The sequence below is a fragment of the Mesoplodon bidens genome, assembly GCF_964165515.1.
Source record: "Mesoplodon bidens genome assembly, chromosome: 15".
Lineage (NCBI taxonomy): Eukaryota > Metazoa > Chordata > Mammalia > Artiodactyla > Ziphiidae > Mesoplodon > Mesoplodon bidens.
In genome coordinates, this window is record NC_138171.1 from 8,085,842 (window position 1) to 8,102,050 (window position 16,209).

A 16,209-nucleotide genomic window follows, 5' to 3' on the forward strand; every position below is an offset into this window, starting at 1 on the left:
TAGAAAAAGAATAAGTGGAAGCAATCATTCTACCCAGTATTAAAGATTAGTATATATTTACAGTAATCAAGAGAATATGATACATAGCTCAATGAAAAAGAAAAGAGAACCCAGATATAGACTTCTGCTAATATGCCCAAATGATTTTTGATAAATGTGCAAAAGTAATTCAGTGGGAAAAAATAACTATTTTTCTTTTTAAAACAAATGGTATTGGAATAATTGGGCAACCTTAGGTAAAAAGAATGAAACTCAACTTACATCTCACACCTTATACAAAAATTAAACTCAAAATGAATCATGAACTTAAATATATAACTTAAAACTATAAAATCTTAGAAAAAGAAAATATTCAGGATCCAAGGCTAGGCAAAGAGTTTTTAGACTTGACAGCAAAAGCATAATCCGTAAAAGTAAAAATTCAAATACTGGACCTCATTAGAATGAAAACTTTTGTTCTGCAAAAGATCCTGTTAAGAGGATAAAAGATAAGCTATGGAAAAGAAAATATTTGCAACCACATACCTGGCAGAAGAGTAGAATCTAGACTACATAAAAAATCACCAAAACTCAATGGTTAAAAAAAATCTATTAAAAATTCGTAAAAATATATGAAGAGCTATTTCATAGAAAAAGATATACAGATGGCAATTAAGTGCATGAAAATATGTTCAACATCATTAGCCATTAGGGAATACAAATTAAAACCACAATGAGATATCACCAACAGAATGACTAAAATAAAAATAGTGATGCCACCAAATGCTGGTGAAGATGCAGAGACACTGGATCAGTCATTCATTGCTGGTAGGAATGTAAAATCCACAGCCACTCTGTTAGGACAGGTTAGCAATTTCTTATGAAAATAAACATGCAGCCACAATATGATCCAGTAGTTGCACTCGTGGGAGTTTATCCAAGAAAGATAAAAACTTTATCCATAATAATAAAAAATTAGAAACAACTAGTTCTTCAGTGGACGAATGTAAATAAACTGTGGTACTCCATACTATGGAACACTGCTTAACAGTAAACAGGGACAGAATATTGAAACACACAACACGACAACTTGGATGACTCTCAAGGGGATTACATTGCTCATAGCAGCACTATTGAAAACAGCCAAGACATGGAAGGAACTCAAGTGCCCATCAACACACAACTGGATTAAGAAGATGGGGTGTGCGTGTGTACACACACACAGTGGAATATTGCACAGCCATAAAAAAGAATGAAATACTGCCATATGCAGCAACATGGATGAACCTAGAGAATATTATGCTTAGTGAAATAAGTCAGAGAAAGACAAATACGGTATATCACTTATATGTGGAATCTAAAAAATAATACAAATGAATTTTTATGCAACACAGAAACAGACTCACAGATACAGAAAACAAACTTGTGGTGACCAAAGGAGAGAGGAGAGAAGGGAGAGGGGAGGGACAAATTAGGGGTATGGGATTAACAGATACAAACTAATACATATAAAATAGATAAGCAAGAAGGATATAGCACAGGGAATTATACCCATTATCTTGTAATAACCTATAATGGAGTAGAATCTGCAAAAATGCTCAATCACTTTTTAGATTCCACATATAAGTGATATCATATTGTCTTTGACTTACTTCACTCAGTATGACAGTCTCTAGGTCCATCCATGTCACTGCAAATGGCATTATTTCCTTCTTTCTTATGGCTGAGTAATATTCCATTGTATATATGAGCCACATCTTCTTTATCCATTCCTCCATCGATGGACATTTAGATTACTTCCATGTCCTGGCTATTGTAAATAGTGCTGCAATGAACATTGGGGTGCATGTATCTTTTCGAATTATGGTTTTCTCCGGATATATGCCCAGGAGTGGGATTGCTGGATCTCATATGGTAGCTTTATTTTTAGTTTCTTAAGGAACCTCCATACTGTTCTCCATAGTGGCTGTATCAATTTACATTCCCACCAAGAGTGCAAGAGGGTTTCCTTTTCTCCACACCCTCTCTAGCACTTATTATCTGTAGATTTTTTGATGTGGCCATTTTGACCTGTTTGAGGTGATACCTTATTGTAGTTTTGATTTGCATTTCTCTAATAATTAGTGATATTGAGCATCTTTTCATGTGCTTTTTGCCCATTTGTATGTCTTCTTTGGAGAAATGTCTATTAAGATCTTCTGCCCATTTTTTGATCAGGTTGTTTGTTTTTTTGATATTGAGCTGCATGAGATGTTTGTATATTTTGGAGATTAATCCCTTGTCAGTCGCTTTGTTTGCAAATATTTTCTCCCATTCTGTGGACTGTCTTTTTGGTTTTTTTATGGTTTCCTTTGCTGTGCAAAAGCTTTTAAGTTTAATTAGGTCCCATTTGTTTATTTTTGTTTTTATCTTCATTAATCTAGGAGGTGGATCAAAAAAGATATTGCTGTGCTTTATGTCAGAGAGTGTTCTGCTTATATTTTCTTTTCTTTTTTTTTTTCTGCCTATATTTTCGTCTAAGAGTTTTATAGGGGGAAAAGGGGTGCAGGGATAAATTGGGAGACTGGGACTGACATATATACACTACTATATATAAAATAGATAACTAATAAGGACCTACAGTACAGCACAGGGAACTCTACTCAATACTCTGTAATGACCTACATGCGAAAAGAATCTAAAGAGAGTGGATATATGGTACATGTATAACTGAATCACTTTGCTGTACAGCAGAAACTAACACAACATTGTAAATCAACTATACTCCAATAAAAATTAATTGAAAAAACTGAATCACTATGCTGTACACCTGAAACTAACATAATATGTGTATATCCACTTTACTTAAATAAATAAATAAATAAATAGAGGTTAGCTGAAAAAGGAAAAAAGAGAGAGAAAGAAAAGAAAAAAAGGGAAAAGACAAAGTAGGTTTACCAAGCCCAGGGTCAGCATACTTCCCACCTCACTAACTGCCTTGGTCTCAAAAACAACAGACAATCGTCTCTCCACTTAGATTTCTTCCCAGTTGTTATTCATCTCAAAAAAGTAAAAGTATGCACAGAAATTCTCAACCCCCCTTTGGCTGGTGTGAGCAACTTTGATTTGCTGAGTGAAAACAATAAACTTGTGTTTCACAAGAAGGTCAGGAACTATAATATTTAAAGTTGCTGGAGTCCTTTGTCTCAAACTTACACAGTGATGTATGTCAATTATTTCTCAATAAAACTGGAAAGAAATAAATGAAAAATAAAGTCACTGGAGTCTTAATATCGTTGCAATTACAGTTAATCAAATTCACAGCCGTCTCTGACAGCTGTGGGTGCTTGAGGGGTGCTTCACAGAAGAAGACATGAAAAATGAATGGTTCTGTATGTGCATTATTCATATATTTATTTTCCAATTTTTTATGAGAGCACCTTTAGCTCCCTTGTCAGTGAGGAAAGCACCAAGTTTTAAAATTCTACAGACAACTTCTTGCTTTAAAAACTTCTAAAAAGAATCACATACATAAAGCTGGCATTTTTTCCATAATACTATCTTTAAAAGTGAAACAAAAGAAGCACTATATTCCCATAAATGCTACAGATGTCCTACAGGAGAGATATGGGTGTATATGCCACATCATCTATGTGTTGATCAAACAGCATAATATACAGTTCTTCATTTCTTTTGGAAATTGCTTTACTTGTATTCAAATGAACTCTGAAATCTGTTCACCGTGTGCTACTTTTCACCCTAGTATTATCAAGATTCATAAATTACACAGAATTTGGATAAAAAATGCACATCTCAGAGTTACTCCAGCTTTTTATATATCCCCGAGAGATTAATACTAAACGTATCAGGCCTGAAAGAGTAAGGACGATGAATAGGCTACAGGAACTCATCAAGGGCTTGGAGGCTTAGTGTAGATAATTCTTCCATTCTAATGCTTTGAGCTTTGGTTAATGACTATTATAGATGAAAGAGAATGTGGCTTATCACATTCCCCACAGATTTACATATTAAATTCCAAAGCCAGCAGGTAGAAGTCTGGGAAACAGGGCACGTTTGTCCTCAATCTCCCCTTACTTGTTTCACATTCAAGGGGAAGCTTTTCAGGCCACTTTGGTTTTACATTTGAGTCTGTCCTCATAAAACTTCCCAATCCTGGCTTTCTCTGCTCCCATCCCCACGCACCCCATTTCCTCCAAATCAAAATTCCTTTTCCTAGTTTCAGATTTCTCAAGATTTTCTGATAAGCTAAGTAAAAGTGTGACACAAAGACATCTACATGTATCCCATGTCCTCTGTCGATAATATTCATAGCTTTTCAATCAATAGTTTAAAAAGTGTCTGCTATGTGTTAGGCCCTGATGAGGAGTAGAAGCAGACTTACGCCCCCACCCGCCTGGAGGGGTAGGATAGGGAGGGTGGGAGGGAGACGCAAAAGGGAGGGGATATGGGAACATATGTATATGTATAACTGATTAAATTTGTTATAAAGCAGAAACTAAAAAAAAAAAAAAAAAAAATCACTGCCCTTGTGGAGCTTATTTTTGGTGGTGTTGTAGTAAAGACGATAAGAAACAACCAAGTAGATGTGTAGGTAGTGATAAGTGCTAAAGAGAAAAATAAAGGGAGATGGAGAGGGAGGGTGTCCAAGGATTCCATTTTAAATAATGGGGGCAGGCAATGGCCTCACGTAGAGGAGGAATTTGAACAACGACCCGAACAAAGTAAGGACGTGAGCTTTGCGGATATCTGCTGGGAGAGCCAAAGCAAAGGGAAGAGCAAGTTCGAAGGTAGGAATGTGCTTGGCATGTTCTGCGGAGAGTAAGGAGCCCAGGGCACCTGTCGCAGAATAAAGTTGGATTTGGGGAAACTGTGCAGATGAAGTTAAACAGGCAACAGGCAGTCACATGAGTGACGTGTAGGCCATTTTAAGGACTTGGCTGAGGGTTCTGAGCTAGAGTATCAGGATGTGATGTAAGTGTCTCGAACAGACTTCAGAGGGCTGGGGATTAGGCAGCCTGGTGGCTTCGACCACAGCAGTAGCAACAGAGGTTGTAAGAAACATTCAGAGTCTCTCTGCGTATTGAACACAGAGCCGACACCATCTGCTGATGGACTGGATTTGGGGAGTTCCTATAAAATACTCCTCACCTGTCCTCTTTCTTCTCTTAGGAATATATAGGTCTGTAAGCAAAAGACAGCCTATTTATTTCTCTGCATTCAGAAAGGTTGGTATAGGGGACTGTGAAGAATCAGATATTTCTGGAAATATATGCAACTCTACCAAAACAAAGAAGCACTGATCAACATCAGTGGCCACACATAATGAGCAAACTGAGTCTGACGGTATCCATTCAGGCTGTTGTAACAAGTCACCATAGACTGGGTGGCTGAAAAACAACAGAAATTTATTTCTCAGTGTTCTGGAGTCTGGGAAGACCAAGGGAGAGGCACCGGCAGATTCAGTGTCTGGTGAGGACTTGCTTCCTGGTTCTTAGATTCTGTGTCCTCAGCTGGCGGAAGGGAGGAGGGAGCTCTCCCAGGTGTATCAGTGCTTTGATAAAAGCACTAATTTCATTCGTGAGGGCTCCACTCTCATGACCAAATCACCTCCCAAAGGTCCCACCTCCACATACCATCACAACTGGGGATTAGGTTTCAACATATGAATTTGGGTGGTTGGGACACAAGCACACAACCTAGCGCAAATGGAGACTGTAAAGTTATAGATTGGCTGGGATTCTCAAGAGAAGAACTGATGTCTAACCACAAGTTCTGGCTGCCTAGGGGTGAAGCCTTTGGATGACCTTGTTAATTATAGTGTGAAGGCAATGAAGAATGAATGATTTTCAACCACAGCGGAAAGTCCAGTCACCAGGATGTGATGGACCTGAGAGGTGGAGGAGAGGAATCGGTGCCAGGTAAGGGAAGGAGAAAGGAAGCAACTGTGTCCTTGTCCTAGAGATAAACCAAACACCCCTTTGGGCATCTTGAGCTCCGTTTTAAGGCAAGACCTCTCAAGTTAAAATGAAGCACGTCATCCCTATATCATTGTTCGCCATCTTGTTACAAGAACAGACACTGGGTATGCACGGGATAAGTGGGACATATTACATCTGGTCCAAAATGACTGGACATCAATAGTTTCAGGTGTTACAGAAATGGAGAGACTGGCTCAAGATTATTTTCAAGGGTTCAAAGCTATGCTCTCCCTGGCTTCCTGGATCACCGCTCCTAAATAATAGATTCGCAACAACTCCTTCCTGAGGACAAAAAAAAATGTTATTTGAATAGTGGTAATGTCTGGCATATGGAGGATAAACAGTAGAGGAAATCCAGACTCATACAGAAGTATACTTGGGTTCTCCTTTGGAGAGAAGGAAGGCTGGACATGGGGCTGACCTTGGAAGGTAGAACTTCGCTATGAAATACTGGGGAAATGAACCACATGGAAGATGCTACTCTTGACTCCCTTTCCTACTTATCTCTAAAGTCTTGCTCTGTGCTTTTCCTTTCCTTATGTCTGTATAGATGCACCTTTAAAGCACAGCATACTCTTTGTGTCTCTAAGCGGAGAAGGAATACAGCTTGTTCTACTGCTTTTCATTATTGTATAAACGAAGGTGTCAACACAGGCCCTTAGCAAGATGTTGGAAAGTCACCACTTTTGGAGAATTTGCACAAAAGGGAAGGTTATTCACTTTCCCTCACCTGGCTAAATTTCTGTGCTACTGGATCCACCTCTTCCAGCTCCTTCCCCTCCCTCCTCACCCCACATTTCAAGCACTGACTGAGGATCTATTCTGTATCAGGCACTGTGATAGACATAATGAGATCCAATCCTGACCCTCCAGGGGCTTCAATGTTGGGAGAAGGGCCTACCATGCAATTGAAAATTTACAAAACATGGTGATTTCTACAGTAGAGATTGGGAAAACAACAACAAATAGTAGGAAACCAGAAGAGGGACTTCACATCAGTCAATTATTTTAAACAATGAGCAAGTAGATATTATTTTAGAGATGTTTTGTCCTTGGAAAAAGTATCATTTGTACCTTTGTTAAAAAAGCAAGACAAGTTTTCAGACTCAATGAACTTGAGGTTCCCTAGTTATGAACAGATTTCTGGAAAGCTACAACAATCGAGTCTTACCTTATGATAACACCGAAAATATGCAGCACGTTCATCGGAAAATTTCTCCAGTCTTTTGGGACCTTTGCTTGAAGCTTTCTTGAATACTAACCAACATCGTTGATAAATCTGCAAGGAAATACAAAGACAGCACTCAGCATCACTACTGCCTCAGATATTACTGGCATTTCCATTTAAATATTTTCTTTTTTGATGTTTTCACCTGTAAAATATTCATAAGCCATAAATGGGATGTTGCTTTGGGAAAATAAAATTTTAAAACCCCAAACTGTTTCCACAGTGGGTGTATTATGTCATTCAGGAAATGACTGGATTCAAAAGAAAATAAGTATTTGGAGGCAAATTTCTTCATACTTTGACAACACCACCAGTAGAAACATTGCAGGAAAAGTCTCAGAAATAAAAATCCCAAATCAGCACAAATAATATAAGCATTTACGGCACATGCTCTAATTTCAAATGCCATTATATATGGAAATCATAGGCCTGATATATGCCAAAGGCTTTAAGTCCTAGAAAGAGACAGTCCCTATGTGTCATGTGACAGTCCTCACAACTGATGGTCAAGAGTTGGGCAGACACTAGACTAGCTAATAAATGCTGAGGAACACCAACCAGATTCCCCCTCAGAAAATTCAACCCAGAGACTCAAAGATTATTGTCAGGCTAGGGTGCAGTCCAAGTTAATACCATAAAAAGTTAATACTGTAAATTAAAGAAAAGAGAATTTCTGTTATTTCTTAAATATCCAAAGATATCAGTAAAATAATTAAAATCAGTTCTATTGGCTTTCATCTTGCACAGTCACTGAACTTACCAAGGGGCATAAAAACATGGAGACAAAAGTGGAAAAGCAATGGGGGGAGGGTAGCCTTTTAAACAAATGGTGCTCAAATAACTGAATATCCATAGGGCATAAACAAACTCCTTAACCCAAAACACTCATACAAAACTTAACTGAACATGGACTTAAATATTAAAAAAACTATAAAAAGTTTAGGGGGAAAAAGGAGGAAATGTTTGGGATCATGGTCTGAACAAAGAGTTCTTAGACCTCATACCAAAAGCACAATCCATAAAAGAAAAGGTTGCCACATTGTACCTCATCAAAACTTAAAACTTTCGCTATGTGAAAAATTCTGCTAAGAGAATGAAAAGAGAAGCTACAGACTGGGAAAAAAAATATTTGCAAACCGCATATCTGACAAAGGATTAGTATCTAGAATATATAGAGTCCTCATATCTCAATAGTAAAGAACCAGACAATCCAATTACAAAATGGAAAAAAGACAGACATTTCACCAAAGAGAATATACGGATGATCAAGAAGCACAGGAGAAAATGTTCAACATCAGGAAGCCTTCACGGAAATGTAAATGAAAACCACAATGAAACAGCAGTACACACCTATCAGATTGGCTGAAATAAATAATAATAATAATAATAATGCCACCAAATGTTGACAAGGATGCTGAGAAACTGGATCACTTATATTATAATACATTGCCGGTGGGAATGTAAAATGGTACAGCTCTGAAACACAGTTTGGCAGTTTCTTAAAAAACTAAGCAAGCAACATAGGACTTACAACTGCACTCTGAGGACTCTATGCCAGAGAAATGCAAACTCCCACACACAAAAAAATGTGAACATGAATGTTCACAAGCAGCTGGATTTGTAACAGCACAGAACTGGAAACAACCCATCTATTCTCCAAGGGGTAAATGGTTAAACAATTTGGGGAACATCCATATCATAGAATACCACTCAGCTATAAAAACAACATGAATGCGTCTTCAGAGAATGATGCTGGGTCGGGGGAAAAAAGCCAAACCCAAAAGGTTACATAGTGTATGACTGCATTAATAGTATTCTTGAAATGACAAAATTATAGAAATGGAAATTAGATTAGTGGTTATCAGGGGTTAGGGGTGTGTGAGAAGGGAGCAGAATGGAAGAGGGGCTGTCTATACAGGTAACATGAGGGATCCTGATAGTGATGAAACTGTCCTGGATCTTGACTCTATGAATGTCATTATCTTGGTTATAATATTGCATTGTTGTTTCAAAGATGTTACCACTAGGGAAACTGGATAAATGGCATAGGATCTTTGTGTAATAGTTCTTACAACCAAATGTGAGTCTACAATTATCTTAAAACAAAATGCTTATAAATTTTTAACAAAAAATGTAAAAGATCTTAAAAATTACAGCCTAATCTAATAACAGTTACCTAATTCTTTTGCTACCAGACCAAAGTCTAAATAACCACTAGACTAGGTAACTTTAGAAAGCCAAGTGGCAAGAGCTATTGGTAAGAATTCAAACCCCAAATCCTTTTCAGGGTGGAGAGTCAGCCATGCAAATTAACATTTTCAGGGCTATGGTTGGCAAATAGAAGACTTACCACCATCTCGCTGATGTCTGAATAACAGATGAGATCACCAGCTCCCTTAAAACCTAACCACCAGAGAGAGGATTGTAATTACATCGGGAATGACTGTCACCCTGATTGTTCAAATAAAGGATGTGGAAAATAGGTTTCTCACTGTCATTCTATTATTGGCAACCCCTTTCTTCTGGACATGGCCCTGAAAATGTGTTAAAGACAGCACGCTAAGGTATGCAAGAAATATGCCTACTATGGGGAAAAAAATATTTTCACCAAAGGGAATATTTTATATTTCCTAATTATGCCTCAACTTTTAGACCCAATCTTGAATGACAGTATTTCTACTTAAAAAAAAAAAAAAAAAAAAAAAAGTATTCATTTTCTTCACAATCAAACCTCTATTTGCCTGGCTTCTGTCTGAAGTCTATCGAACACAAGCTAAAGATTCCTCAATTTCAGCATGCCTAGTGATGGCCATCTTTGATTCATCCATATTACACTTGGGGATTTTTGTTTTTCTTTTGTTCTATTAAGTATCAATAGTAAGAGCAAAAGTGCAATGTTATAATCAAATAACTGCACGAGTACTACTGTATAAATTCACATGCAATATTGCTTATAACTATTGGCTGGAAAGTCACCCCGGAACAGATTAAAACATGTTGGTTCATCAGGAGATAAGGAAAACCCCAAAACTTGGTTTATGAAAAGGGGGTTCAGTGATTCTCCGTGTTGGCCCAGCCTCACTCAAGACAATTGTTAATTATGCAGATTCCTAGAGATTAGCCAAGGTCGACTGCATCAGAACCTCTTGGGGTGGGGCCAAATTGGCTCTGTACCTTATCCCCCAGGGATTTTGTTTGTAATTTACAAACCAATGCCATGAATATTCATAAAGACTTTCAGACAACCCAGGGCTTCCCACGTGGGACTGACAACAAAGAGCCCTCCAACAAATGCTCCATCCACCACGAGGGTCTCTGGGCTGTGTGGTTTCCAACAAGTGATGCGCAGTGGCTTTGGACGTGGAGCAGCGTGAGATGCTGTCCTGAGACACGGTGAAGGTGAAAGTGAAATCTGCTGAACTACAGTAAACTCGCCATTTCACCTGCCCTACACTCTCCGTCCCAAGAACAGAAGAGCCACCAAGTATCAGAGAATTAAAAACTTGTCCTCAGGGCTTCCCTGGTGGCGCAGTGGTTGAGAGTCCGCCTGCCGATGCAGGGGACACGGGTTCGTGCCCCGGTCTGGGAGGATCCCATATGCCGCGGAGCGGCTGGGCCCGTGAGCCATGGCCGCTGAGCCTGCGCGTCCGGAGCCTGTGCTCCGCAACGGGAGAGGCCACAACAGTGAGAGGCCTGCGTACCGCCAAAAAACAGAAAACAAAAAACAAAAAAAACCCAACTTGTCCTCAGTATTTCAAAACTGGTTAGAGGAAATGAAACAGGAGGACTCACTGAACATGGGGACATGTAGAGACTAGTTGGAGTAACACTGACATGGTTAAAAGGACCACAGTTGGAGAATAATCTCATTTGCATAACAGCAAAGGGCATTTCTTTTCTTAAATTAATTCATTCAACCATCTCCTTCGTATTTCATAAAACACATCCACTGACCATCTGTAGTATTTTTGAGCTAACATTTTTCTTTCAATTGACTTGCTTTTAACTAAAAAATGCTTATCCCAACCATGAGAGCAAAGTGCAGTTTCAAACTGGACATGAGGAGGAGGTAATCCTAATGATAACTATACTCTTAGAGAACCTAATGACGGAATAATTTTCATGTTGAAATATCTCACCTTCTCTGCAGCGGGGTTCCGCATTCTCGGCACAGCTGGCATTTTAGACAAGGCAATTTGGGGTAGTGGGAAGGGCGGGGCTGCTCCTCTAACTGGCTGCCAGCAGCACAGCCCTCCTACCCTGCTGACAACCGGAACTGTCTCCAGACATTGCCAAAAGCTCCCTGGGGGGCAAAGTCAGAACCACGGCTACAGGGGAGTGCACGCTGAGCCGAGACTGCAGAGTTGAAGAATATGAGGTTATGGGAATGCCTTCTAAGTCCTGGCTTTGGACAAGTCAATCCACACAAGCCACTGCTGAAGCTAAAACAGACAAGCACATCACACAGTTCTGACAACCTGAGTGGATGTACATGAGATTTAGCAGTTACATAAAAATCTCCTTCAGTGTGTCTTTTCTTGGTGGTGGTGGTGGTTTTACTACACCTAATTTTCAGCCTTAAATTGTCATCAAACCATATATGATTTCTGTTACTTTTTCCATTGTCTTCCCTTTCTTTAAAACTTGAGATCCTTAATAACTAATTAGCTCTGGTTTCAAATCCCTGATATGTTCACTAGCTACTTTTCCTAACAAAGTCTAGTCTGGTAAATTCACCAAGATTTCCAGGGCCAAGGAAGAGCGGAAACAATTTAGAATTTGCTTGGAGTTCCTAATTTCCTAAGTAGCAGTCCATCACAATGTCTTGAACAACAGAGTCACAAACTAAACTTCTATAGGACGTATCTTTTTTTTTTTCTTTTTTGGCCACGCCACGCGGCTTGTGGGACCTCAGTTCCCTGAGCAGGAAACTCCCTATAGGATGCATCTTATGAAGATAACAGAAAGCAAATTTTGGTCACAAAATTTCTGTTAAAAGGAAAATTATATACTGCCTTTACATAAGCTCAAGAAAAGCAGAAAGCTTAAGTGAGGTGTGACCATTTAGGACTTCACGGTCTAGTCCAAGTATCAGCAAACTTTTTTCTGTAAAGGGCCAGACAGTAAATATTTTAGTCTTTGAGGGTCACAGGCCCTTGTTGCAACTACTGAACTCTGCAGTGCTAGCATGAAAGCAACCATAGGAGGATATATGTAAATGAAAGGTGTAGTTATCTTCCAATAAAACTTTATTTAAAAAAACAGGCAGTGGGCCAGATGTCGCTCACAGACTGCAGTTTGCCAACCTCTGGTCTTTGGTAGTATTTCTCACCTGTTTAAGCTCAGGTCACCTTTTGATGAACATAAAAATCTGGTTGACATGTCCCTCTTCAGGGAAAGAGAGGAGGAAATATCTCTCAGGTGAGGATCCCTATATATCCCATATCTCCCCACAAGCCACATTTAACTTAAACTTCTATTAAAATGTTGACTTGATGCCTTTCAATGCCCTCCACCACATACTCCACACATTTCTGGTCTCGCCGTCCACTGCTGGGACCCACTGCTCTACAATGGATGCAGATGCTGTCCTAAAGAGGCCTTTTACAGGCAGAGACATTAGCATCTCAGCTCTAGCTTTTTATAGTTACCGTATTCTACGCAGGGAAGGTGCACTTTGGGGAGAACAGGTAAGTTAGGACTGTTTTCCATTTTGCCAGCATCCGCTTCCTGTACTCAGATTGATTTTTCTCTTCTCAGGGCATTCTCTCCAATTCTAAAGATATACCCTCAGTTTTATAATGCTAAGTTAGCCTCATTTCCCACATTCTAATCCCCCTTTTTTTTTTTTTTTTTTTTTTTTTGCGGTACGCGGGACTCTCACTGTTGTGGCCTCTCACGTTGCGGAGCACAGGCTCCGGACGCGCAGGCTCAGCGGCCATGGCCCACGGGCCCAGCCGCTCCGCGGCATGTGGGATCCTCCCAGATCGGGGCACGAACCCGTGTCCCCTGCATCGGCAGGCGGACTCTCAACCACTGCGCCACCAGGGAAGCCCTCTAATCCTGTTTTTATTTATTCTCCAAAACAAATCAAATATTCTTCTTATCCAGGGTGTTAGTAACAACACGTAGCATTGGTCGAACCCTTTGTGCGTGGCAGAATGCTAATCCCTCTTTGTGCATTATCTCAACTAACCCTACCAACAGTCCTATAAAACAGATGCTGCTATTATTCCCATGTTACAACAAGGAAATTAGGCCTTAGTGAGGTTACTCACTGAGTACTACTCAAGGGCGTGAAACTGGTAGAAACAAGCCAGCTTTCCAACCTTGGTTTGCTTGATTCTGAAGAACAAGCTCTTAACCATTCCTCCAGGATTTTCCCAGAAAAGTTGATCTCCTAGAGATGCATAAACTTATGCTGAGGGTCGAGCTGTCTGTAAGAAGTTGATTTTCATGCTTATCATAATCTAAAAAGAGACATTTAGCTGTAACCATATGCTCTTTCATCTGGACGATGGCTTTATCGTCTAGCTATTTTGGTGTGACATTTGCATTTGTGATTTTAAGTTCCCTGGCACCAAGTGTTCACCAACAGTGATAGTTTTTAATGGAGTATTTCTGCATTTGGGGTCTGAAGACCCTATTCCAGGACTGCCAGTTAGCCTAGCAGTTTGTAAGATGTGTTTTCTTTGAAAAGAATTCCACTCTCTCCCTCCTTAAGTAACAAAGTATTCAGTATCCTTGACTGCAGTCCAGAAACTCAAACAAGCCCAGTATTTCTAACTAGGTGATAAGTATCTCATGTAAGTTCTCAGCTCTTCTTGGCGTTCCTTCCCTCTCTAAACTTTAGTCTCTTGTTATTCATTAGTTACAGCTGCAGTAAACCAATGCCCTGGCTAGCTGTCTCCCTGCTGGTATGTGTAGTCAGCTGCCTATAGAGTTGACCAGTCACTTCTCTAGGAGTGCCCAGCCCTCCACTTTGGCCAACGATGCATGGCCACAGTAACTAGTTGCCCACCCAGAGTCCTGGGCTCCTCTGTGACTGATGAAACACCACAATCCAAGTTCAACCCAACAGCCATAGAAATTGGTGTTGGATGATGCAATCTGGAAGCAGAGGGACAATCCCCCCTCCATCCTGTCTGCCACTGTCTGCAAATAATCCTTCCACAATATTAGAATTTTGACCGGCATGATCTCTGGGACTAAGATGCTTAAAGCTTTCTAGTCTTACGAAGGACTCTGTCACTATGGGATTTCAGAAAGTGACAGATGAAGAGTATAAGAGAAGTAGTTCTTTGGCATCGTGGAATCGTAACAGGTAGGCTGCTACCAACTCCACCTACCAAAATAATGAGCTGGTTCAGACTTATGTATTTTATGAGGGGAAAAAAATCTTTTCATTGAGTAAACAACGTGACGCTATGCCTATCATTTATGTATACCTTTCATTTGTAAGGAAAGAAATGCTAATTTGGAGAAGGTTTTGCACAGTGGGTAGCAAGGTTCATTTTAAATTCACTGCAAAGAGAAATACCTGCAAAAATGAGATAATTAATCATAAAATAAAATTTGTGCAAAGAGGATTAAAAATACTTCAAAAGCATCCACAGGCAATAAATTACCAATCCCTTGCTGATGGTGAAGTAAAGTAGCACAACCTTACTAGAGGGTAAATCATGCCTACCCTTTGACCTGGAAATACCATTTCTAGGAACTTTCCCCTGAGGAAATAATTGAGGAAATATGCAAACATATGGGAATAGGGTTCTTTGGCCTAAAAACTGAAAGCACTCTAAATGTTCCAGGGGACTAGCTTAATTAATTATGGCATCTCTGTAAACTAGAAATTGCCATCATTAAAAATGATGGTGTAAAATAATATACCATAGAAAATGCTATTAGTAAGTTATTAAGTAAAAAAAGTAGGTTTTCCCTGCTTTTTAATCTGTTTCTACTCCAGTATATATACTCATTCAGTAAATAAGGCCCAGTTGCTCACCCAAAAGGACTGAGAGCTATATTTCCACCCTTCCCCACCTCCCCTCACACACACACACACACACACGCACACACACACGCACACACACACACAAACATGCACACACGACAACAGGATGAAAATGTCTGCTTCAGTGGAAAACTATGCGTTCTCTAGGACACACACATCCAGTATTATCTGCTTCTGATTCTGTGGGAGCTATTCTACAACTCTAAACTGTAGATATTACCGATAGAAATGCAAAATAATTCTAGTCCATATGGATAGAAGAATGGGGTTTCCATTAGCTGAGCAAGCAAGCCTGGAAGAGGACCAGGATCTGAGGGAGGATATGGAACGTGATGATGGATGTAAGGAGTCTGTCATGCCTGTTAAACACCTAAGTTTATATAAACATTATATTATCAAACATGATGAACAGTCAGTTATTTGTGTGTGTTATATATATATATATCTATTATAGAAGGTTTTATTGTACTTTTAAAATAAATTAATAACACTATCTTCTCTATAGGCCTGTTGGGAGAATGGAATAAGTTAGTGCATTGAAAGGGCTTATATTGCTTGGGAAGCACTTCATAGAGGTCAGCAGCTCATACCATCCGATCAGGCAGTGATTTGCCTGCGAACAAGGACAACACCCATATTGGTTCCTTCATTTACTCATTAATTTTGCGAATATTTACTGAGCATCTACTATGTGCTAGGCCCTGTTCCAAGCACCGAAGAAATGGCAGGGTATAAAGCAGACTCCACAGAGTTCACTTTCTCATGTGCAGACAGATAATTATCTGTCTCCCAGCCCCAAACACAATGCCTAGCATGGGGTCATAATGATTACAGACCACATTTGCAGAATACCGTCATTTGGTAGGATGCACCCAATAAATGTTTCGTGAAGCTAAACAAGAAATGATGTCATCGTGGCTTCCAAGGCAGTCTTTAAGTGATCACCAAACCAAAATCACCAACACTGAGTTCCAATTTCACAGCCTGGCTCTATACAAGCTGACCCGTGC

General features: G+C 39.6%; 1 protein-coding gene across 1 annotated transcript in view; it reads right to left on the reverse strand.

Annotated features, from left to right (window-relative positions):
• DOK5 (docking protein 5) overlaps positions 1-16,209 on the reverse strand; it is a 140,346-nt gene that overhangs the window by 68,708 nt on the left and 55,429 nt on the right. The window contains exon 2 of the mRNA XM_081256541.1: positions 7,129-7,236. Within this exon, the coding sequence (XP_081112667.1) occupies positions 7,129-7,236 (108 nt within the window). The remainder of the gene's footprint in view (positions 1-7,128; positions 7,237-16,209) is intronic.